Source organism: Toxorhynchites rutilus, chromosome 3, assembly GCF_029784135.1.
Source record: "Toxorhynchites rutilus septentrionalis strain SRP chromosome 3, ASM2978413v1, whole genome shotgun sequence".
In the NCBI taxonomy this organism is placed as follows: Eukaryota; Metazoa; Arthropoda; class Insecta; order Diptera; family Culicidae; genus Toxorhynchites; species Toxorhynchites rutilus.
Window position 1 is genome coordinate 274,200,202 of NC_073746.1, and position 22,969 is coordinate 274,223,170.

General features: G+C 40.9%; 1 protein-coding gene across 1 annotated transcript; it reads right to left on the reverse strand.

Annotated features, from left to right (window-relative positions):
- Positions 1–3,606: 3,606 nt before the first annotated feature.
- LOC129778927 (uncharacterized) lies at positions 3,607–21,435 on the reverse strand. Its single transcript, XM_055786103.1, has 5 exons — positions 21,247–21,435; positions 20,804–21,142; positions 18,051–20,741; positions 5,477–5,662; positions 3,607–5,408 (listed from the first exon to the last, which is right to left on the reverse strand). The coding sequence occupies exons 2-5, from the start codon at positions 21,119–21,121 to the stop codon at positions 3,789–3,791; spliced, it is 4,815 nt and encodes a 1,604-aa protein (XP_055642078.1). The 5' UTR covers positions 21,122–21,142; positions 21,247–21,435; the 3' UTR covers positions 3,607–3,788.
- Positions 21,436–22,969: the final 1,534 nt, after the last annotated feature.

Below are 22,969 nucleotides of genomic sequence, written 5' to 3' on the forward strand. Positions count from 1 at the left end.
CAGGATGGAGCGACGGAACAAAATACTCAACGGTAGCGAGAGGCTACTGGAACACATCTTCAGTACGATAGATGGAATGCTGTCGGGTCCAGCATTCGTAGATTTCTTCAATCTAGAGCAGGCATCTTGTACAACATTACGATTAATCGTAGGGCAGGCTCCGACCGATGACAGAAGGGTAAATTTTTAACGGTTGCAGAGACTTGATCACTGTCAAGACTTTCACTGACAAAAACACTACTGAATTGCTTACGAAACAACTCGCAAATGCTTTCACTGGTGGAAGCTTCAGTATCGTTACGTGTCATCACGGTGGGTAAACCAAACTCTTTCCTCTGTTTATCGACGTATTTCCAGAACCCACTTGGGTGAGCACGCAGATTCGTTTGAATGCGATTTAAATAGTCGGCGTGTAAAACTTTTCAAGCGTTTGTAGGTTTTGTTCACAAAAGAATACTGATTTCTCCAAAAATCATTGCGACACTTAGCAAATTTTCAAAGGTATGATCATTTCAGTGACTTCAAGCGTTTGAGATTAGCATTTGTCCACGGAGGGTTGAGCGACTTCTTAGCCTTCTTCTTGGGAACAAACTGTTCAATCGCGTAAAGTAAAACATTGGACATTGATGACGTGGTTCTCCAAAATATCATTCCAGTTGATACCAAGAACCAAGAATTAGCTTTTCGATAATTGTAATAAGTTGATTCAGCAGTGTTGGCGAAGACGAGCGGTGGCGAAATAGATATAGATATCAGAAGTGGGAGATGATGTCGACATAATTTCACCAGAGGAGCGGGTGCTTCAATGACTACCGTGTTGTGAGCGAGTCCTGAACTGATGAAACATAAATCAAGAATGTGGTTGTTGTTATTGAAGATATGATTCTTCTGACATAAACCGGCCGTGCTGACACTATCAAGAAGCCGTTCCGACAAACGATTCAGAGTAGAATGTGAATGAACTGGATACAAGTAATCCGAGGCGCTCTGTGTCCAATCGATACCGGGTAAATTAAAATCTCCGAGCAAGACTATGTTGTCACTTAATTCCATTTGTTGTGTGATCCAGATATGCTGATCTATTACAGCTGAATCATTGGCTCGATCAGGAGGGATGTAAACTGCACCAATAAAAATCGTATGATTGTGCAACGAAAAGCTGTCCAAACTTGCTCAATAGTGCGCCCATCGGGGGGGAATAATTCACGGGACTTTATATTCGAGCGGACTGCCAGCAGAACTCCACCCCCAGTTACTTTCTTGCTGTTCTCAGCAGACCGATCTGAACGGTATACCATGTACGAAGAATCAAAAATTTGTTGCGACAGCGTGTTATCGTTGAGCCACGTTTCAGTAAAAGCGAATACATCAAATAAGGTATCGGAGCAGGCTAGACGGTAATCAGCCGTTGAAGTATTCATACCACCTACATTCTGATAATAAATCAGAAGTTGATAGCACACACCAGACTCGTTCTCGTTACTCTCAAAATGTTCAGATGCAGTGGAGAGAGTGGTACTCTTCGAGGGAGAGCGCGTTGCGGGTCTAAATTGGCCAATGGTTCCGAATGCGCTGGTGTACTGTTCGGGCTCAACCGACGGCCATGTTGGACATTGATTTGATGTTGAGTTTGAGGAGTCGTTAGATTTCTGCGAGCACGCACTGGTGGATGCTCTAAAAAAGGACTAATCGAAATACCGGGTGGCCAGAAATTCTTGGAAATTTATCAAGCTTTCCAACGGTTCAGGCACATTCAATTTGAACGATATAAAAGTTATCGGTCTACTATCCTTCCTATTTTGACGAACTAGTTTATTGCACCTGATCAAGGCTGGATCGCATTTACATTTTGCAGAAATATACAAAGCTATATTTTCGCACGTTTCATGAGGTTGGAAACTAATCCATTCTACATGTAAACAGCCCAACATGCCAGATATTATAACATGTCCTCAGTTTGTAAACAATTAAATTGTTGTGAGAAATTTGATTTTATAAAAAATTAGAAGTATGTGCTATTTTTCTCAAAAAACTTGAACCGAACATCTAAATTGAAAGTATAGTGAATGAACATTTTTCTCAATGGCTTTTGGTTACTTTTTCTCCAGTGTTCTAAGGTAACCGCATACTGTGTGGAGGTCAAATATTCGACCCTTTTTAATGAAGTTTGGTTTGAAGTTTGTACAAACACTATTTGGTTTGTATTTTCTTGAAGCTTTTTTGAAAAAAGTAGAAGGGTCTGAGCCTAGGGGCAGGGACGGAAGTAGACGTAGGACTATGATTGTTCAGAACAGTGTTTTTTTTAAATGTAATTCTTTTCATTGTTTTTCTTTGATGAAAACTTGCATGAAATTCGAGTGATGCATGAAATATTGCATCTGATTACTTCAACATATTGGGCCTGATCACGAAAGTCACTTCACGGTGAAAACGAAAAGAATTGTATGCGATTTGTATGCATTTCATTCCGTGAAATGATGTTCGTGATCAGGCCCATTTACATTCGAAAAAGGTCTTGTTAATTTGTTTGATAATTTTGTGTTGCATACACCATTCATGGAAACGAAGTTGAAAGGAAGAATGCATAATACATGATTTCGCATCCGCTCGCAAAAAATACCTCTTTTATTTGTTAAATTGCTCACTTGTTTTATAATTTCCACTATTGATGTTTGAAGCGGAAAAAAATTCTGGATAAATTTGCCGTCTAATGGTATATATTATAACATATACCGTAAGAACGATTCTGCGTAAAATGCATTTGAAAACTCTTAATAAACGTTACATTTTTCGTAGAGTGACCCCCCTATATAGAAATCAAAGACGTAGTCCTACGTCAAAATTAGAGCTAATGAAGATCCCATTGAAAATAGCTTAATTTATTCACATATCTTTCGATGCATACTTGCATATCTGCATAACTCTCCTCGCCAATGTTTTCCAAGTCATTCCATACGCATGTATTATTTTACTAATTGACTATGAGTTTGGGACCCAAATTTTGGTCCCAATCTTAAAAGTGGCCACCAGACAACGACGTTGTACATCTGTCATCGCAAATTATGACAGTTTTCATTTCCTACCAGGAGCATTTTGGCTGGGATCCCAGTATATTTATTACAGATAATTTTTATTCTGTTGAAGAAAGAAATACAAATATCAGAAAAAATCAGGATCAGTTGAGAAATATTATCCAAAATTGAGAGTTTGTTAGAATAACAGGAAACTTGCTAAAAAGTCTGGAAATTCCTGAAAAATCAGGAAGGGATCTTTTCGCTGAGCATAACTTTAAAGTTGTTAAACGAGTTTTTAAAAAAGCAAACAAGTATCGAGCTAGGGGCTGGCATGCCATCATTATTTTCATTTTGCTCGCATAGAATGTTATGATAGAAATGCCAACACCTTGATATTGCCTATTAACGATCAAGAATAACGATGAAACCATATCTGGGAACAATGCAATACACACACTCAAATCTGCAATACACACTTAATTTTACTATATACCTCGCCACAGAGCAGAATTGTCGTCACAACTACTGGGAAATAGGCTCCACTGGGCATATTTCTGAAGGACTTCGGAATAAAACATACTCTAGCGCACTATTGATGGAAAACATAATAATATCCAACTCAAAAGTATAAAACAATTAAACACTGAGCATTAATCCAGAACAGTGCATGAGAATCGCATTATCATTTGATGTTTTTGAAAACTGGTGAAACTCACTAAAAAATATAATTATATTAAATACGTGCGGATGTTTACCAACAGCCGCTCAATCATTTCAGTTCTTCCCTCTTGCCTTTCTCCTGACGGATTTAGAACCAGTTTCATCTTTCATGTTCGAAGTTAGATCCATCGTCGATTCGTTTTTCGCTTTACAGCCTCGTGGGCGCCCCCTAGATCTTTTCACAGTTTCTTTACTTGCGACAGTAGAATCTCCTTTGGATTTCTCAGCCGTCGGTGTCACCACCGGCGAACTGACCGGTGTAGTGATGTCAATAACACACGAGGTGTCAAACTGGAGACGTGTTTTGGCAATCTTTTTATTAGTACTACTCCCTTGGATGGCAGCTGTCTTACGATCCGAATACTTCTTGAGTGAGAGTAGCCCGTTGCTGCCCTCGTTAACGGAATGATACTCGGATACACTTGTGTTGACTACTTCTTCATCTGTATCATCCAGCAGAATGACACTGGAATCGAGGGAAGTTTTCTTCGAGTCTTCCGATAACGACTTGAGCAGTACATCACGGAAGGAACTGTTAAAGGAATGATTCTGCACAATTTCGGGACTCTTTGGTGCGATACGTTTCAGCATTGGATAGGCCGTGTCAAGTTTTGGTTTTTTGCCTGTGGTACAACGCTTAGTAACAGTGTTCACTATTTTGGGAGTGCTACACTCAATACCCTTAAGTAATATATCTTTGAATAACTTATGGGAAGACGAAGTCTTCACAGCCGAATCCGGTGGAACAGCTCGTTTCTTACGAGTAGACTTGGCAACTGCAGGTGTTTCACTTTCCGCCTTTTTTCTGCGTCCTCTCCTCTTCGGGGACAGTTCCGTTGACGAATGTTCCTCAGCAAATAATTGTTTCTTGCCATTTTCAACTTCATCGGCAGGTTTCCTGGGGGAATCGATAAAAATACTAACCGCCTTGGGTCGTCTTTCAGAACCACACGATAAACCAGACATGGCACTGACAAGTTCGGACTCTTGGCCGAATTCCAGCGCGAGATTTGTTTTCAATCGTTTCCTTGTGACTTGTTTCAATAGATCATCAGCACGACTTGCTGTTTTGGGTACAACTCTCATAGATCCCACTTTTGGTGTTCTCAGATCTAGTTTCGACATCTCCACCACAGGATCTATTTCCACGAGTGGGTTGTCCTTCAAAAATTCTACAAAACAAGGAAAATTCGGTTTGTGTTCTTTTCGATCGGTTCCTACTTCAAGATCTTTTAGTGTGTCCATGTTCAGTTCAATTTCCTTCCGTAGCCCCGGATCCGATTTGTCAATGACGTTCAAAATATCAATACCTTTACTGAATTCAGCTGCAGCACCTTGAAGTGATCCCTGGCTCTCCAAAAACTGTCCGTAGTGCATAAACATCCGAGCAAATTGCGTCAAATACTCTTCTCTCTGTCCGATCAAAATCGACTCTCCTAGCGTTTTCTTCATCACCGGCCAATGCTCGGAGATAGCTTCGTTCATAGTCTGGCACTGCGAGATTCGTCCTTTGAGGAAAGCCAACCGCGCGTAGGTCGCGATCGCCAGCATGGCTTGACACTTGTACTGTGGAAGTATACAGAACTGGCAGCTGCATCCGCTGTGATGTTTCACCAAATACTGCCGGTGGTCGACTTCTTGCTCTGGGAACAGATTCGGAGAAGGACTCCGTTTCTGAAATTAATGCAATTAGTAGGGTTCATTCTACGGACAAAGACATTGATTCGTGATTCCAAACATACCGTTGGTGACTTCAGATGTTTCACAGCTTTGCGGGTTTGATCCAGGGTGTGGAAATTTTCTTGGATTGTGATAAGGGGTACATCAAGCAAATCGGTGGACTGTGAACTGATCACCTTGAGTTGGTCCTTGCTGTCGGTGCTAATCGGTCGGAACATCAACAGTCGATCCAAATAAGTAAGAAGCATCTGCAGAGGGGAAGTAGACTTTGTCAATCGAGTTATAGAATCAGGACAGCATTCGGTCTGAATCTGACTTAAATTTTCTAAAATGATGAGCTTTACAAATAGTATGCGTGTACCACTGTTACGGCGCGAGCTATGGTACGATCGAATTTTGTACCATTTTGCACGGCACGGAGTCAAATAGCACAGTTGGCACAATTTGTTATCAATCGTACCAGATGGTACACTTGGTACGGATGTTCCGTTTCGGCAATCTGAATCAAATCCTTATTTTGACGTAGGATTACGTCTATCATTTCTGTATTGGGGTGTAAGTCCAAAGTTTCGAAAACGAGGACGTTACACTTACACGAAAACTTGTTTCAATAGTTTCAATAGAAATCACACAAACCTGTATATAAACTAACGTCCGCTCAGAAATCCATTCAGTCGTGATTGTGTAGTGACAGCAGAATGATCTCGCTCACTCGCCTAAACACTATGCTCTTCTCTCCAAATCCCGTTTCTATTCTGCCACCAGACTGAACGGAGCCAACATATCAAAGAAAGCAGCCATTTTCTAATCGAATGAGAGGGAGATGTTATTTGCGTAGGGTATTTCCGAGGATTAATCGATTGCTCCTTTGAGAGTTAATAATTCGTTTCCGGCTAAACGAAGTGATATGATAATCACTTTATTCGAAGGATAAAATGTCTATTCTTGTTACTTATTTACCAGAAAACTTTTTTTTTTGATAGATTGAAAATGTATGTGAAAACAGGCTAATGAAATTACACAAATATATACAGGGTCATTTAGATTAAACAATTGCTTTGGAAGCAAGCTATTGAAATCATAACAATTTAATTCGTTGACGATGCATAATCAAGTCGCCTGGGAAATCGTCGTAGTAGATACATACTGCGAGTACTTTTTACTCGCTTGTATTTGTGCTGATCAGAATGTGTTCCTGAACACGGACGCAAAATCAAGGCCCCTCGGTTCTTTTCAGGACCACTAACAATTTCAAATGAGTTGAATTTCATGTGTATCCCTGCATAAATGATTCCATACTTATACTCATCCACTCACACACTAACGAGAAAAATCTCTAGCGTTCTTTCAAAATATTTATTGATTCATTCATTGAAAATTGATTCAGATGAAACTTCAAACAAATTTCTACCGAGCCAACAGTAGTCCTACGTCTACCTTGCGGTTATACCACAAATAATTTTTGGATGATTTTAATGAGTGCTGTGGCTTCATGGAGAGTCAAAGTGTGAAGATGTTCAACTTCAAGCTTCAACTTTAAAATTTTGAAGTATTCTGCAGGCTGGTGCGGGCGTGTGTATTGGTGGAGGGGGGTGTCGGAAGGGAGTAGATAGTCGATTTCTTTTTTCGGTTTTTCAGGACGTTTGTAGACTAAAGTAATTTTTTGGCAAAACCAACGGCAAATCCAATTAACCTTCCAGTTTTCGTTTGATTCCTAGAAGATTCCTGTAGGATTTTTGAATGTAGAGATGCTTTCGTTTGAACAAAAAGTTGCCGCTACGTTTCTGATGGTGAATGGTTCAACATTCACAGGGGTTTCGGGGATACATTGCGCTGAATATGTTTAGTCATTGGAACTTTGCAACTTGCTTCAATATTTTCAAGGTTGCGGAGGGTTTTCTTGAGCACTACAAAAAACCTGTTTTTTGCACTTTTTGGGATTTAGATAATTTTTTTTCGTCAAGGTAGCAGGTTGACCTTGTAGAGAATTTGTTGGAATTTTCAGGGATGTCTTTCGATTTGCAGTGCAATCATTCTATCCTCGCTAAAATTCGCTCAATTCTACCTCAAGTTCGCTATAACCTCAGGCGAGTCTGTTAAATCCTCCTTACTCTATTAAATGATGGTCCTAATCTCTGCCAATTATTTCCAAATGTTTGTTGCAGTATGTCGGCCGTCGGTATTCAACTTACCTATATAGTGTTGTTGTCTACCATCAATTAATATTGTTCGAAGACATATTCTTCCTCACTTCGAAGGAATCGTAAAACAAGTGCATCGATTCGTTTTGAACGATCGTAAAGTGAAGTTACGCGAGTTAACTGGGGCCGTAAGCATTTTAAAAGAACGAGTGGGATACATTTTGTAGGACATCGGCGTTTCTGAGGAACAGGTATAGATGAAGCAGAAGATCAGGATTACGGCTACCTAAGATATCCCGGACGGGGATGTCCGATTGTCTGCCTTTTGCTCTCAGTGCTCTAGAGAGCTGAGAGCGAGCAGCATGGAACCGGATACACGACCAGACAACATGCTCGATGTCGTGGTAGCCATCGCCACAATCACAAAGATTGTTTGCTGCGAGCCCAATGCGATAGAGATGCGCGTTTAGGTTGTAGTGATTGGACATAAGCCGAGATATCACGCGAATGAAATCACGACCGACATTCAATCCCTTAAACCAAGCTTTCGTCGAAACCTTAGGGATAATCGTGTGTAACCAACGACCGAACTCATCTTCACTCCACATGCGCTGCCAACTAACGAGTGTGTCCTGACGAGGAATGTGAAAAAATTCGTTATAAGCAATTTGCCTTTCAAAAAGTGTGCCTTCTGAAGCGCCCACCTTAGCTAGCGAGTCCGCTTTCTCATTCCCCGGAATCGAGCAATGAGAGGGAACCCATGCTAAGGTAATCTTGAATAATTTTTCGACCAAAACACTCAATAGATGTCTTATTCTTGTTAGGAAAAAAGATGAGCGTTTATCAACTTTCATTGAACGAATTGCCTCTATTGAGCTGAGACTGTCTGAAAAAATAAAATAATGGTCGATGGGCAATGTTTCAATGATCCCTAGTGCGTAGTATATCGCACCCAGTTCAGCGACATACACGGAACAAGGATCTTTGAGTTTGAAAGAGGCACTGGAATTTTCATTGAAGATGCCGAAGCCAGTGGACCCGTTTATGAATGAACCGTCAGTAAAGAACATTTTATCAGATCTAACTTTCCCATATTCTGCCGAAAATATCGGCGGAATAGAATCGGAGCGTAGATGATCTGGGATTCCATGGATTTTTTGTCGCATGGACAGATCAAAATTGACAGAGGAATTGCAAAAGTATGGGAAGCAAAATTGGTTGGAGATGCCCGGTGAAGGGTGTACTTCATGGGTAAGGAAATCATGGTACAAAGACATAAAACTTGACTGAGGAGTCAGTTGGAGTAGATTTTCGAAGTTATCAATCACCAATGGATTCATAATCTTGCAACGGATGAGAAATCTGTAGGATAATTCTGTGAATCGAAGAGTAAGCGGGGGTACTCCTGCCAAGACTTCGAGACTCATCGTATGTGTCGAATGCAAACACCCCATTGCTATACGCAAACAACGATATTGTATTCTCTCCAGCTTGAGAATATGAATTCTGGCAGCTGATCGGAAGCAAAAACTGCCATATTCCAACACTGATAATATCGTTGTTTTGTACAACTGAATGAGGTCTCCTGGATGGGCGCCCCACCATGTTCCGGTTATTGTTTGGAGAAAATTGATTCTTTGCTGGCATTTCTGTTTCAAATACGCAATGTGTATTCCCCAGGTACATTTAGAGTCAAAATATACTCCAAGGTATTTGAAAAACATCGAGTGCCTGATCGCTTTGCCGGATAGGTGAAGCTGGAATTGGACGGGTTCGTGCTTCCTAGAAAAAACGACCATTTCAGTTTTCTCCGTAGAGAATTCGATACCCAGCTTGAGAGCCCACGTGAACAGGTTGTTCAGGGTATCTTGCAAGGATTTTTGCAGAACGGCGGGATTAGTACCCGTGATGGAAATAACTCCATCGTCTGCAAGTTGTCTCAACGTGCAATCTCTAGTTAGACAATCATCTATATCATTGACGTAAAAACTGTACAAGAGGGGGCTTAGGCAGGAGCCTTGCGGTAGGCCCATAAAACTGTATCGAGAAGATTTCAAGCTGCCATGATTGAAAAACATGTGCTTTTCTGAGAGTAAATTGTACAGGAAATTATTCAGAATTGGTGAAAGTCCACGATTATGAAGTTTCTCTGAGAGAATTTCCATGGAAACTGAATCAAATGCCCCTTTGATATCGAGAAAAACGGAAGCCATTTGTTCTTTGCGAGCAAATGCGATTTGGATTTCAGAAGATAGCAGCGCGAGACAATCATTCGTCCCTTTACCTCGGCGGAAGCCAAACTGCGTATTTGACAGCAAATTGTTCGTTTCAACCCACTTGTCCAAACGAAGTAGAATCATTTTCTCCAACAATTTACGAATACAGGATAACATTGCAATCGGCCTATACGAATTGTGATCGCAAGCCGGCTTGTTGGGTTTTCGTATGGCTATCACTCTCACTTGTCTCCAGTCATGCGGGACTATATTAAGCTCCAGAAACTTGTTGAACAAGTTCAGCAAACGCTGTTTTGCCAAGTCGGGAAGATTCTTCAATAAGTTGAATTTAATCTTGTCCGACCCCGGAGCTGAATTGTTACATGAGAGAAGTGCAATTGAGAATTCTACCATCGAAAAATTCTCATAATCGCCTTGGAGCGGAATGTCGCGTACGACGTTTTGTGCAGGAACGGAATCGGGACAAACCTTTCTTGCAAATTTGAAAATCCAACGGTCAGAGTATTCCTCACTTTCATTTGTATAGTTCCAGCCACGCATTCTCCTAGCCGTATTCCAAAGAGTGCTCATAGCTGTCATTCTTGACAAACGATTGACGAACTTCCGCCAATATCCACGCTTTTTTGCTTTAATCAGACCTTTTAGTTTGGCTTCTAGAGCTTGGTACTTTCGAAACCATTCCACTAATCCAGTTTTCCTGAATTTTTTGAAAGCGGATGATTTTTCAAGGTAGACCTTTGAACACTCCTTGTCCCACCAAAGTGATGGAGGATGACGTCGGAAAGTGGTAGCAGGAACACGTTTCTTTTGAGCTTGAAGTGCGCTTTCGTAAATCAAACTCGATATAAAGTTATACTCTTCGAGTGGAGGAAGTTCATGCATTGAAACAAGTGCTTCAGATATTATTTCTGCAAATTTTCTCCAGTCATTATTTTTCGTGAGGTCATACGCAATATCGACTGACTCACGAGAACCTGATTCATTGGCGATCGATAAAATTATTGGCAGGTGATCACTACCGTGGGGATCTTGGATTACCTTCCACGTGCAATCCAGGGATAATGAAGAAGAGCAAAGTGATATGTCTAGCATACTTGCCCGTGCAGGAGGGTTGGCTATCCTAGTTGCTTCCCCTGTATTTAAAACTGTCATGTTGAAGTTGTCGCACAGATCATAAATCAACGTGGCACGGCTGTCATCATAGTGTGACCCCCATGCTGTTCCATGGGAGTTGAGGTCACCTAAGATTAGCCGCGGCTCCGGCAATGCCGCGATGATATCAAAAAACTGATGGCGGCCGACCATGGTTCTTGGAGGAATATATATCGAGGCAATGCAGAAGTCTTTGCCATTGATTTGTGTCTGGCAAGCAACAACTTCAATGCCTGTCATCGATGGGAGAGTGACTCTATAGAAGGAGTGACATTTTTTGATCCCCAATAGTACGCCACCAAACGAGTCATTTCGATCGAGGCGAATAATGTTGAAATCGTGGAAATTCAGCTCGTCGGCTGAAGAAAGCCATGTTTCACAGAGGGAAAATACATCACAGTTAGAGCTATGAACTAAAAATTTAAATTGATCTAGTTTAGGGATGATGCTTCTGCAATTCCACTGTATTACAGTGGTCAAATCCTTGACCTCTTGCACTGAATCAGGCATCGAGGGAAAAGAACGCTGCTAAAAAACCACATTTTTCTTTCAAAAATGTTCTCACAATCGGAAGCAAACATAATACTATGCTTTTAAGAGGGTCATTTATATTTAGAGCATTCAAAATATTGTCCACCAGGTCAGAAAGCGCAAGCAAACCAGATTGTGGCTGTTGCCTCGACCGCGAAAATGGAACAGACCGGGTGGGTGCTGCTCCGGGAAGTGCTGAGGACCCCTGGTGCGTGGAAGAACTGCTTAAACCAGGAGGTACTTGCTTCGGTCTATTCTCAGCACGTTCAATTCGAGTTTTCATTCCAACTTGGGAAGTTTCGGTCGTCTTTCTGGGGAGTGAAGGAAAAGAAGTAATTTTTCTTTTCCTGACGGCACCCTGCGATGTACCGGAACTTCCTGCATTGAGAGCGTCAGCAGCAGGCTCGTCGTTCTGCAGAATGGAGTAGGGATTGTCCTGAGTCGTTGGAACGGAACTCTTAAGCATTTCTGCATAAGTCCGCTTGGAACGTTCCTTTAAGGAACGCTTGATTTTTTCCCCTCGTTGTTTGTACACCGGGCATTGAATAATATCATGAGGAGTCCCGCCGCAATGAAAACACTTGCGCTCTTTCGGGCAAGGATTCTCATCATGGCTCTCTCCACAATCTGCGCAACGTTTTTTATTGCAACAATAGGCGGCCGTGTGACCGAGTTGCATACATTTGTTGCATTTCATTACCCGGGGTACAAACAACCGAACAGGTAAACGAAGTGCACCTATTGCAACGTAGTTTGGAAGGGCGGAACCCTCAAAAGTCACACGAAAAGAGTTTGTCCGATTGAGAACCCTTTTGTCATTTTTTTGTGACACAGATTTCAGTCGATCGCATGCAAGAATCTTCACAGTTTTTAGTGAAGAGTTCTTGAAGCGACCGACACCATCGATAATCTCTTTTCGAGTCAAACCCTTTTCGGTTATTACGCCGTCTATTTCGACGTTGCAACAGGGCACGTATACGCGATACTCAATCGCAAAGAGGTCGCAGCGCGTGATTTCGTTCGCTTGGGTCCTGCTTGAGACGACAACTAGTAGTTTGTCTGGCCCCATCCGTGTAATCTCGGTAACTTCGGAAAACTTCTGAGTAAGTTCCTTCGAGATACGAATGACATTGAGAGGTTTAGATTTTCGTCTAAAGTATACAATGAATGGGCCTTTGGAGTCTCTAGGGTATTCTTTTGGACGAAAATCCTGTTTTTCTTCAATGTCCTCATCTTCGGAACTTCCAACTTCATATACAGAAGTTTCTTCCTCAATTTCTGCTTCATCTTCCTGCTCTTCAGGAGGAGGATCGGTATCGGAAATATTCAATGGCGTCGATGGGGGATCCTTCCCGCCCTCAGCCATATAAAAAAAATCGGTCAACCGTTCGATATGAACAGAATATAATGATAATCAAAATAAATAAATAAGTGAAAAAAATATTTTTTGTAAGGTTATGATGCGAATATTAAATTCAATTTATTTTATGTTAAATAAAATGATAAAATGAAAACAAAATTCCAATAAAAGTTCAACGGTATATAAGAAATAATGATCACCCCTAATGCCAACGTTTGCCGATTTGGTTAACACAAAGTTGAACAATGGTGTAAATCGTGCACAGAAGGTATAAGGAATGATAGGGAAACAAAAGAAAAATAAATTTCTACTTGCCGCGGCTGTGTGGCGTGTGTGATGAATGTGTCTGATTTGGATCCTCAGCGCGCACCACTTTAAACTTCGCTCCACTCGCAAGCGCAACCGGTGAAAAAGAACACTATTATTCGATGTGAAAAAAAACACCTTTGTTGGATCGATTAAAAACTTGTCCGATCTGCTTGCGAGTTGTCGAACCAATGACAACGACATTTGTACGACATTTTGGACATGAAAAAGCTATCCGCGCGATGGATTCCGCGTTTGCTGACCGTCGACCAAAAACAGCGGTTGAAGATTCAACAGCCGGTTTGGCATTGTTGAAGCGTAATTGAGTGGACTTCTCTCGACTTTTTTTGACAATGGATGAAACGTGGATCCATTAGCACACTCCTGAGTTCAATAGGCAGTCTGCAGAGAGGCTGACAAGCCACGAAAGCCGACCAAAGCGGCCAAAAGACCAACGGTCGGCCGGGAAGAGTTTAGCCACCGTTTTTTTTGGGATGCGCATGGCATAATCTTCATCGATTACCTGCAGAAGGGAAAAAAATACCGGAAAGTATAATGCAGCGTTAAAACAGCCCCATATGGCGAAGAAAAAAGTTCTGTACCATCACAACACATCATCGCATACGTCCTTAAATGCGATGGTCAAGTTGGACCAATTACGATTCCAATTGGTTGCTCACCCACCATATTCTCGAGACTTGGCCTCCAGCGACTACTTTATGTTTCAAAACCTCAGTCGGTTACTCCAGGGAAAGAGATTCACATCGAATGAGGAAGTCATCGCAGAAAATGAGGCATATTTCAAAGACTTCAACGATTCATACTACAGAAAGGGAAATGTTAGGAACTCGCTATACCAATTGTATTGCCCTCGAAGAAAACTATGTTTAGGAATAAATACAGCTTTGCCCAAGAAACAATTGTTTTCATTAGAAATCTGGGACTTTTCAGCCCATGTAGTAATGTAGTAATTATTATTGGGCATCTGACAAGCCTCAAAAGATCTTGGGCTACATCTTTACAAGATCAAATTGACTCAAAAACTAAAGCCACTTGATCATATGAAGCGCCGAAACTTCTCCGATTGAGCTCTGGCGAATACTGAAGAAATGGATCGTTTTCATCTCAAAATCATCTTCAGCGATGAAGCTCATTTCTGGCTAAATGGCTTTGTCAACAAGCAAAATATGCGTTATATGCGTCAGATGCAAACCCACATATACTTCAAGAAACATCATTGCATCCCCAAAAAAACTGTTTTGTGTGGTTTTCATGCCAGAGGAGTGATTTTTCGTCGATGAGAACGACCGTCATGTTATCGTCAATGGAGAGCGCTATCGCGACATTTTGGAAGACTATTTTTGACCAAAATTGGAAGATCTTAACATCAATGATACGTGATTCCAACAAGGCGGTGCCACTTGCCACACAGCGCACGTTACAATGGAATTATTGAAAAGTAAGTTTGGTAAACGTGTTATTTCGAGAAATGGGCTTGTCGATTGGCCGATTCGTTCATGCGATTTGACGCTATTGGATTGTCAAGTCACTGGTCTATGCCAACAAGCCAGCAACCTAAGAAAAGCTCAGAGACAACATCCAACGCCAATTTCGCAACATTCCGGTCGAAATGTGTGGCCGAATAGAGGAAAATTGGGTCCAACGGATCGTTCGCTGTAAACGAGCCCGTACTGGTCATATTATCGAAATCGAATTTCCCAGGTTCGGCATAAAGCCAGCTTAAGGAGCGGCAAAAATACCAGAGCGGCTATATCTAGCGGACACAAAGCGCCTCAGGATGCCCAACTCCTTCGCTGTGGGGTGGAGCTTGCAGTATGGGAAAATCATCAAGTTGCTTGACAGTGCTGCTGCTGCGAATCAACAACCTTGAATCATTTTTGTTTTTAACTTAATAAACGTAAGATTTGAAGAAAAATTGTTCCTATAAATTATCTTTTATCGCCATCCGAAATTAGTCCATTTAATTTGAATGCTAACGTTAACATTAAAATCGATGAAATTGAATTGAAATCTTCGAGCATTCCATTCGGTAATTTGAAGAAAATTGTAGAATTTGAATCGTGCTTGCCAGGCGTAAATGCTCTGATTGAGCAAGTGATTTTCGGGCGTAAACAAAATCTAAACCATCGAAAAATCACAACTAAGTGCCGATACCCAGAAAGAAATAGTATTGATCAGTTTAGACCCGCTAAACTATGGTTTATGTTCACATAACGTATATACATAACGTTTTGTTTTTTGTGTCCCGTGTTAGACCTCTGACCATCTGGTCACTTTATTTTCAACTGAACACTACAGTAAGTATAAATGAAGAGTGGACTATTCAGTGTTCCCTTCAAAGTGATTAAATTCAATCGCGGCGAAAAGGAAAAAGGTGGCCCTAAAACTCGTCCAGTATGTGTTTTATACCGATACCGTTTTGTGTTTTATACCGATAAAATTTGTAAATCTACAGGAGCTGGGATAACTGGACCAGGAATCGACATGCCAATTTCAATGGGACAGTAGCCTATAGTTTTCCAAGCAGAAAAATATATGCTATTCTCACATGTTCTAATATTTGTTAAGCTAAAAAATACGGGTATGCCAATATAGGGTAGATAGGGGCAATATGACCAGGCGGGGCAAAATGGGCCACCGTTCGTTTGGGCTTGTTATTGAACCAATAACACTTATTTGCCAACAATTGTGTTAGAAATACTCTTATTAAGTATCTTCGTGAAAACCGTATTCAAATTCAATTGTTGTATAAAGATATTGAGAGAAATATCACACTGACTGATTATCACGAAAAACATGTAAAAAAACAGTCAACAAAATAAGCTCTGTACGCTCCATGCTGAAATTTATGACTCTTTATATCAATTCGTACTGCTATTATTTCTGAACATCATTTTTATTGAGCGTAAATGTACGGGGCGAAATGGGCATACCTGATTGGGGCATTATGACCAGATATTTTTTCAACATAACCTGTAAAAACAGCTGTGAAAATTTGTAAACATAGTTGGAAATAGTTAGATGTGGAATCATGGTGCGGAATTATATCAGAACATCCGATTGTAAAAAGTGGTCACAGACCGTGAACGCGGCCACCGATGCAGCGAAGAGAAGTACGACAGTGTTACAAGCATCCTTAGTGCATTGGGTCCCGCGAGAACCACTTAAACGTTGTCTACGTTGTGCAGACCCTTTGCTGTTCCATATTTCTCACCCTTTCAATAGTCAAAATCAATTAGCCGGAATAGATTGGCTGGCTGGTTTTCGAAAGTGTCACCCACAAATCTCACATCATACACCAGAATCAACATCCGCCGCTAGGACTAAATGATTCAATCGCGTTGCAGTCGGAATTCTACGATTTACTGGAGGACGTACAGCAGAAATACAACACTCCAACAGAAAGGCAATTCAACGTCGATAAAACATCAGTGATTCCAGTAACTATCTTTGTTTCCATAGGAGCGGCAAGTAAAATAAAAATTATTATCTTTATTCAACAGGTGCAGACCAAAAATTCCAAAATCCTAGCAATGCGGAGAAAAATGCAGATGAGCGCAGGGTGCTGAGCAAGGAATAACCATTATAGAATATTCCACAGGACACCTTATGTTGCTACTGTGGGACACAATTCAGTTCTCTACGGGTGGCGATAAACGGAACCAATGCTTTCGATGCACAGATATTCTCTGTTCCTGATTTGAGCAACGTAAAATTGTAGTCCAATCACGTTGATCACATTGTTGTTTTTGTGCATGCAAACTGAATGGTATCCAATGAAATACACGTAGAAGTTGCAAAATAGAATAAGCTTTCGTTTTATGAACTCGTTACGTTATTCCCCTACAAAAACATGCTTAAATTATTGAATCAATAAACATGGTCATATTGCCCCGCATGATGGCCCATTTTGCCCCGTAGTGTTTTCGATCGATGGAAATGGAACACATTTTTTAAAGTTTTTCCACATAAATCATTTTTAAAACGTATTCATACAATCTACATCGATCAAAAAGATTTCAAATCGTGAGATTTTAATATGTAGCATAATTTATAGATGTTCCTACATGATTTAGGACGTTTCGTTCTTAGGGGGACCATATTGCCCCTATCTACCCTATGTGTCTTCTTCATGCATTGAAAGCATACACACGTCAGTCAAAGCTAGGTTGGGAATGCATTCTATGCTTAAACAACTAGCTGCTACTAACAAGAGGGTAATGAAAAAGACGATCTTTTAGCATGATTTGGATCTTCAACTAAATTCATCGGGTCTGAGCCATCATGTGGATTATCTATCTCATGCCTGAAATCACAGCACAAAACCTGGGAAACAGCGATGATTGCGGCCAACTGGAGGCCGCTATCAACACCAAGAAAATCCAAATTATTCATTACACCTTGTAACAGAATAACACGCAGCCTACTCAGTTTGAATAAGGCAGATTTGAGTACATTGACCGGACACTGTCCGAGCAGGTATCATCTTAAAAAATCGGAAAACTGACAGATGATAATTGTCGTTTCTGTAATTTCGAAGCTGAAACTGTCAATGCAGTATATTAGTTCAGTGAAGCCTTCGGATTCTTGAAAAGGACATTATTATGCCTAACGAGATTTGGTCTGCTGAACCAAAAAAAGGTAAGGAACTTCATAAAGGAAGTCATACCTTCCTGGGGGGAGATGAAAAGTCTTAGTACGGCTATCACTTATTCACTGAGTGATGGAACGAACTGACAGTGCATATATAGCAATCTAGAGTGCACTACAATAGATCAAACTAATGGTCGCAGTGATTCAAAACTCCTACAGAAGGAGAAGAAAACCAGAATAAAGATGAATTCAATATCTAAGAAACCTACCTTATTGAAAAAAGGTGACAACTTACCCTGCATTTATCTTCCTTCTCACCATCGGCGCTCATCGAGGCATACATTCCGAGAATTTGCAACGCCCTTAGGCCAGCGCCACGGCGGAGCACAAACCGCAGGATCTGCTCCACATTGGCCTCGATCCGGTCGGTGTCGTACCGGATCATCATATATCTTAGCGCTTCCACCGTCATCTCCAGCGTACTTGTGGACACGATGAATGCCTGATCCGTGGGTAACTTCTGGATTGTATTATAATGTCCGAGCATCAAGCGGATGAAAATGCGCACAGACATGCCACGTGGGGGAGGAGCCTGATAAACAACAATCAGCCGGAACAGAGTGTGATAGATTCGACCACGAATGATGGCAAGTGCACTAGCGTTCAGGGAGTGCTGTTCAAGCAATAAAGTTAGCTTCCGCAGATGACGGATTGAGTCTGGGAGATTATTTCGTGATGCCTGGTATAACGCTAGAGCTAGATAGAGGTTCATGAAGTGATACTTGCGAGATTCGGGAACGCTAGCGAAGCTGCTCTCATTGGATTTCACAATCTCGGCAGCCTTCTGTACAAGTTCGTCGAGCTTCGGCACCCACGCTTTTCTATACACCGGGTCCTCCAGGATTTGTTGGTATATTTGGAAATTTTCGATAAGAAAGCCGAGACAACAGCAGAGGTCCAGGGCACGGTCAGACTTTTGACTGACGAGAATGTAGTTCAACAATTGCATTTCAACGGAGCGTCTTGGGTGGTAACAAATTTGGAAGAACCGACAAGTGTTGTCCAACATGGACGAGATTTGACTTACCGAATAAATAATGTTGAAATGTTGAAAAGAGCAATCCGCTAAACTGATTATCATATCTCGAAAATGTTCGTACGTTTGCTCGAGCTGATGAAACATGATTTGTTCTTGATCCATCACGTTCTCCCTCAATATGTCATTTATCTGATCGTTTTTGAGACTATCTTTGTTCAACTGACAGTCCTTCAGTTTCGCTACGACCTCTTTCGATATTGATCCGAATCCGTAGTAATTCAAAACACCTAATGAGCCATGGCGACGGATTTTGTCAAGTGTACTTTTCGGGCGGAATTTCTGAATGCTAACCTTCAATGCTTCGATTGTTTCATCGGGTATTTGAAATATTCCACCGTCTTGAAACATGTAGATTGTCATTCCAAGCTGTACCGGATCAGCGTTCAATTGGCGAAGCAGATGAAAATACTCAACAATATTACAGTTTTTGTAGCGAGACGCCCAGTTCATTTCCGTCAGCAGAATAGAAGCTTTCTCTTGCTCTGTCAATCTCGTATCGATTGGAAAGTTGTACTTGTTGAAATCCGGACGTTCAATCAATTGTACAATATTCATGGCACGAATTTCATCGCTACTGTCGTTAATTTGATGATTAATTATCGCATACACAATTCCATCCAGTTCTTTCGACGGGTCCTTCTCGGGAATTTCGTCTCGTACCAACATGAGTAATTTCACTAACTTAATGTCGATTATGTTCTGACAAGATCCAACATCTTTGAAACAATTTTCAACCAGCCGTATTAAATAACTTGGGGTCAGAAAATCAAATCCATAACGATACTTAAAATCAACTACCAACAGAGACAAATCCAGCAGCTCTTTCCCAGCAACCAGTTGCAAGCTCATGCGAATCCAGTTGACGCTAAATCTCAATCCGGAATCTAGCAATGAGTTTTTCTTCTCGCAATTCAAGTCATCCAGCGTCAACATCTTGTGTTTCAGAAACCCATTAACGAGAACTACCATGTCCGGACTAATCTGCTGACCTGATTCGGCCATTATCATCGCCATGCGGATAACCATCGTAGAAATATAATCAACCATATGCCGATTGGAGCTCCCGCAGCGTGCGCAAATCTGTGTATGATTCCTCGGGCAGTATTTGCTGAATTTTATGAGCGACTTGCATAGATCTATGATCCCAGGAGCCACACAAAGTGCTTGCTGTTTTATTTGGTCTATATGGATCCTGAGCTGTATTGTTATAAAAATAACTATCTCCACTAGAAGAGGGTCAGAGCAAAAGCTACCACTCAATTCTTTCAATTTCCCTGATAGAGAAATCAATATTTCCCCATCCGCCACTGAGCTGCTTTGAAACTCCAGATAATTCCTTAAAATTCTTACATAGCTTACAGTGGGTTCACTATTTATCCGTTCGAATACTGCAAGGAATCCGGCAAATTGTAGATATGGTTTGGAGGCCTCTCCCAAACTCAATATGCTCTCCAGATATAGAAGACTGCCTTGGAATAAATCCGTCATCTCACGGTCGGTAAATCGGCCTTTCGTTTTGAACACGTCAACCACCGCCCTGTAAAAATCCACCGCCCGCGTTTGTTCCATACTGAATAACCGGTAAAGCAGTGCCGTTGCATTGTCGAACACATCCTTGAAAATAGCGATAGCCTTAGCGCGAACTTCCGGCGCATCAGAGCATGCCCACTGCTCTGCTAGCTGCAAATTAGTCGAGCATATGAAATCTAAACCACCCGCCATGGATTGCTGCTCTTGTGGGGTTTTCACTTTGGCCTTTTTTCCGTTCAAATCACACACTACTTTGAGCACTACTCTACTCACTCGATGGAACAGCTCCAATTGTTCCTCGACCGGAGGACATTGTGCCAGCAGCCGACAACAGTTGACAATCATATGACGTTTGCTCTGGAACGAGAAGGGTCACAGTAATTATCGTTACGTTCTCAACCGGTGCGCTAGAAACCTACCTCTTTTCCATTAAACTTCACCACCATATTGTACGTACGCAACAGAAAATGGCACCGGATACTATCGTCAGCTTCTCGACACGATTCTATCAAGTATTTTAACGTTTCCTGTAACGCACTGCGCTGCTCTTCATCCGTATCATTCAGTTCGGAGTATACATCCAGCAGTTCTTTGTAAACATAAATCGCAACTTTTTCCCGATCCACTTGCTTAGGGATGCTTCCAACATAATCTTCCACATCTTGCTTGGTCTTACCGGCAGTGGATTTCTTGCCAAAGCCCTTCCGCAACCAATCTATTTTGGCGGAAAGTGACATCCAAACGATTTTCTCTATGCGCTGATAGAGGTAAACAAAACGAATTTTTTAAAATTGCGGAACTGTTCAAGGTTATGTGATTGCTCATTCGCTGATTGTTGGCGGTTAAACTAATCACAACTTACCGTTAAGAGTCAAATGTTACTATCGAATCCCTTAGAAATCTCACAAACAATATTCAAATGATAGTAAATTACAATTGCTTCACATTTATGTGCACTATATACATCAAAATAAAGCTAGAATCCTTGCACATAAATAATTTGTTATTTTCTGTTAGCATTTGGTTGAGTTTTGTATCACTGTTTTGTATCCTGGATTGGGGAGGGGTCCTTCAATGTATGCTGTTTTGTATGTGTTTCGAAGCTATAATTGCCACAGTTGATATACAGTGAGAGTGAAAAATAGATTGCCCTTTTACTATTTTCCTTATTTGGGACTAGTTTAATTTTTTTTCCATCTTTAGACGCACTGTCGGATCACAATCATATACAGTAAGTTACATTTAATGCGACATTTAGCTAACTGAACGACACGTTTAACGTGCGTTACATTTAATGCGACATTTAGCTGCAATGCGACACGTTTAATTGGACATTCTTACCTCTAATTGAACATTTTTGTAAACATCAAGCCCGGGCCAAAATTATGGCCCCACATTTAAAGTCGCCATCAGACGTCGACATTGTACCACTCTCATCGCCAATGTCCAATTACAGGTCAAAAACGCCTCCAATGCGAGACTGTGTGGTGCCTCCCCAGCAAACATTAAATCGCATAACAAGCGTATATATAACATCATACCCAGCAAACATTAAATCGCATAACAAGCGTATATATAACATCATATGCCCTAAAATTTGGTTGGCATATAATGCGCCTAACTGGCATATGCATGCAAATGTGGAGGCCATATACATACATGGCAAATGCTTACCGAATTTGTTTGGATGAATATGCAACTCTGACCGGCTATAATAGCGACTTTTGCCATACTCATATACGATTTATTACAGATATAGAAAAAAACAAATGGCGCAAAATATTTTCGTGAAATGTTTATTATAGCCTCAAGGTTCGCCATTTTTATATATGAGTATTTGTGTTTGTAGAAATAATAATTGTTTTATTGACTTGTGTTGGGAGTGGAATATGAATGTTTAAAATGGCACAGATTGATGTTTGGTGAAAACTGCTGCGATGTGGGTTCAAACTCCGGTCGTCTGGATTATCATCCATCAGCTATCTCGCGCGGCTATCTGAAATTTAATTCAACAGCAGTTAAACATCGCGGGGTTGTCGACAAACTACGTAGCATTACGTCAGATTGTTGAGGAAAAGCGTCCACTTTTAGTTTTATTATCAGAAACCCACATTGTTGAAATTGTATCATTTGATCAATATAGTATTCCGGGATATAATGTTGCTGCTTGTTTATCACTTTCTAGACATACTGGCGGTGTTGCTATTTATGTAAGAGATTCAGTACAATTCAATCTTCGCCTCAACGAAATGATTGATGGAAACTGGTTCTTAGGCATAACAGTTGCACGTGGCATGAAGATGGGTAATTATGGTGTTTTATATCACTATCCCAGCTCTAGTGACCAACGTTTCGTTGAAAAGTTAGAAAACTGGCTCGAAATGTTCATTGATTCTAGTAAACTAAATATACTGGCTGGTGACTTTAATATTAATTGGTGTGATAACCATAATTCGAATCATTTGAAGCGTTTAGCTGAATTTTTCAATTTAAAACAAACTGTGAATGAGTTTACGCGAATTTCCCGGCACAGTACAACTTTAATTGATCATGTGTATTCCAATATTGATAGTGTTTGTTCATTA

Bases quoted from the DNA above. Each gene is read 5' to 3' on its own strand.
- LOC129778927 (XM_055786103.1), bottom strand. From the start codon at position 21,121: ATGTCACTTTCCGCCAAAATAGATTGGTTGCGGAAGGGCTTTGGCAAG. The intron at 5,663-18,050 runs GTAAGTTGTCAC...TCCCCTCTGCAG, and splicing joins AGAAGGAAGATAAATGCAGG to ATGCTTCTTACTTATTTGGA. The intron at 5,409-5,476 runs GTATGTTTGGAA...CATTAATTTCAG, and splicing joins AACATCTGAAGTCACCAACG to AAACGGAGTCCTTCTCCGAA.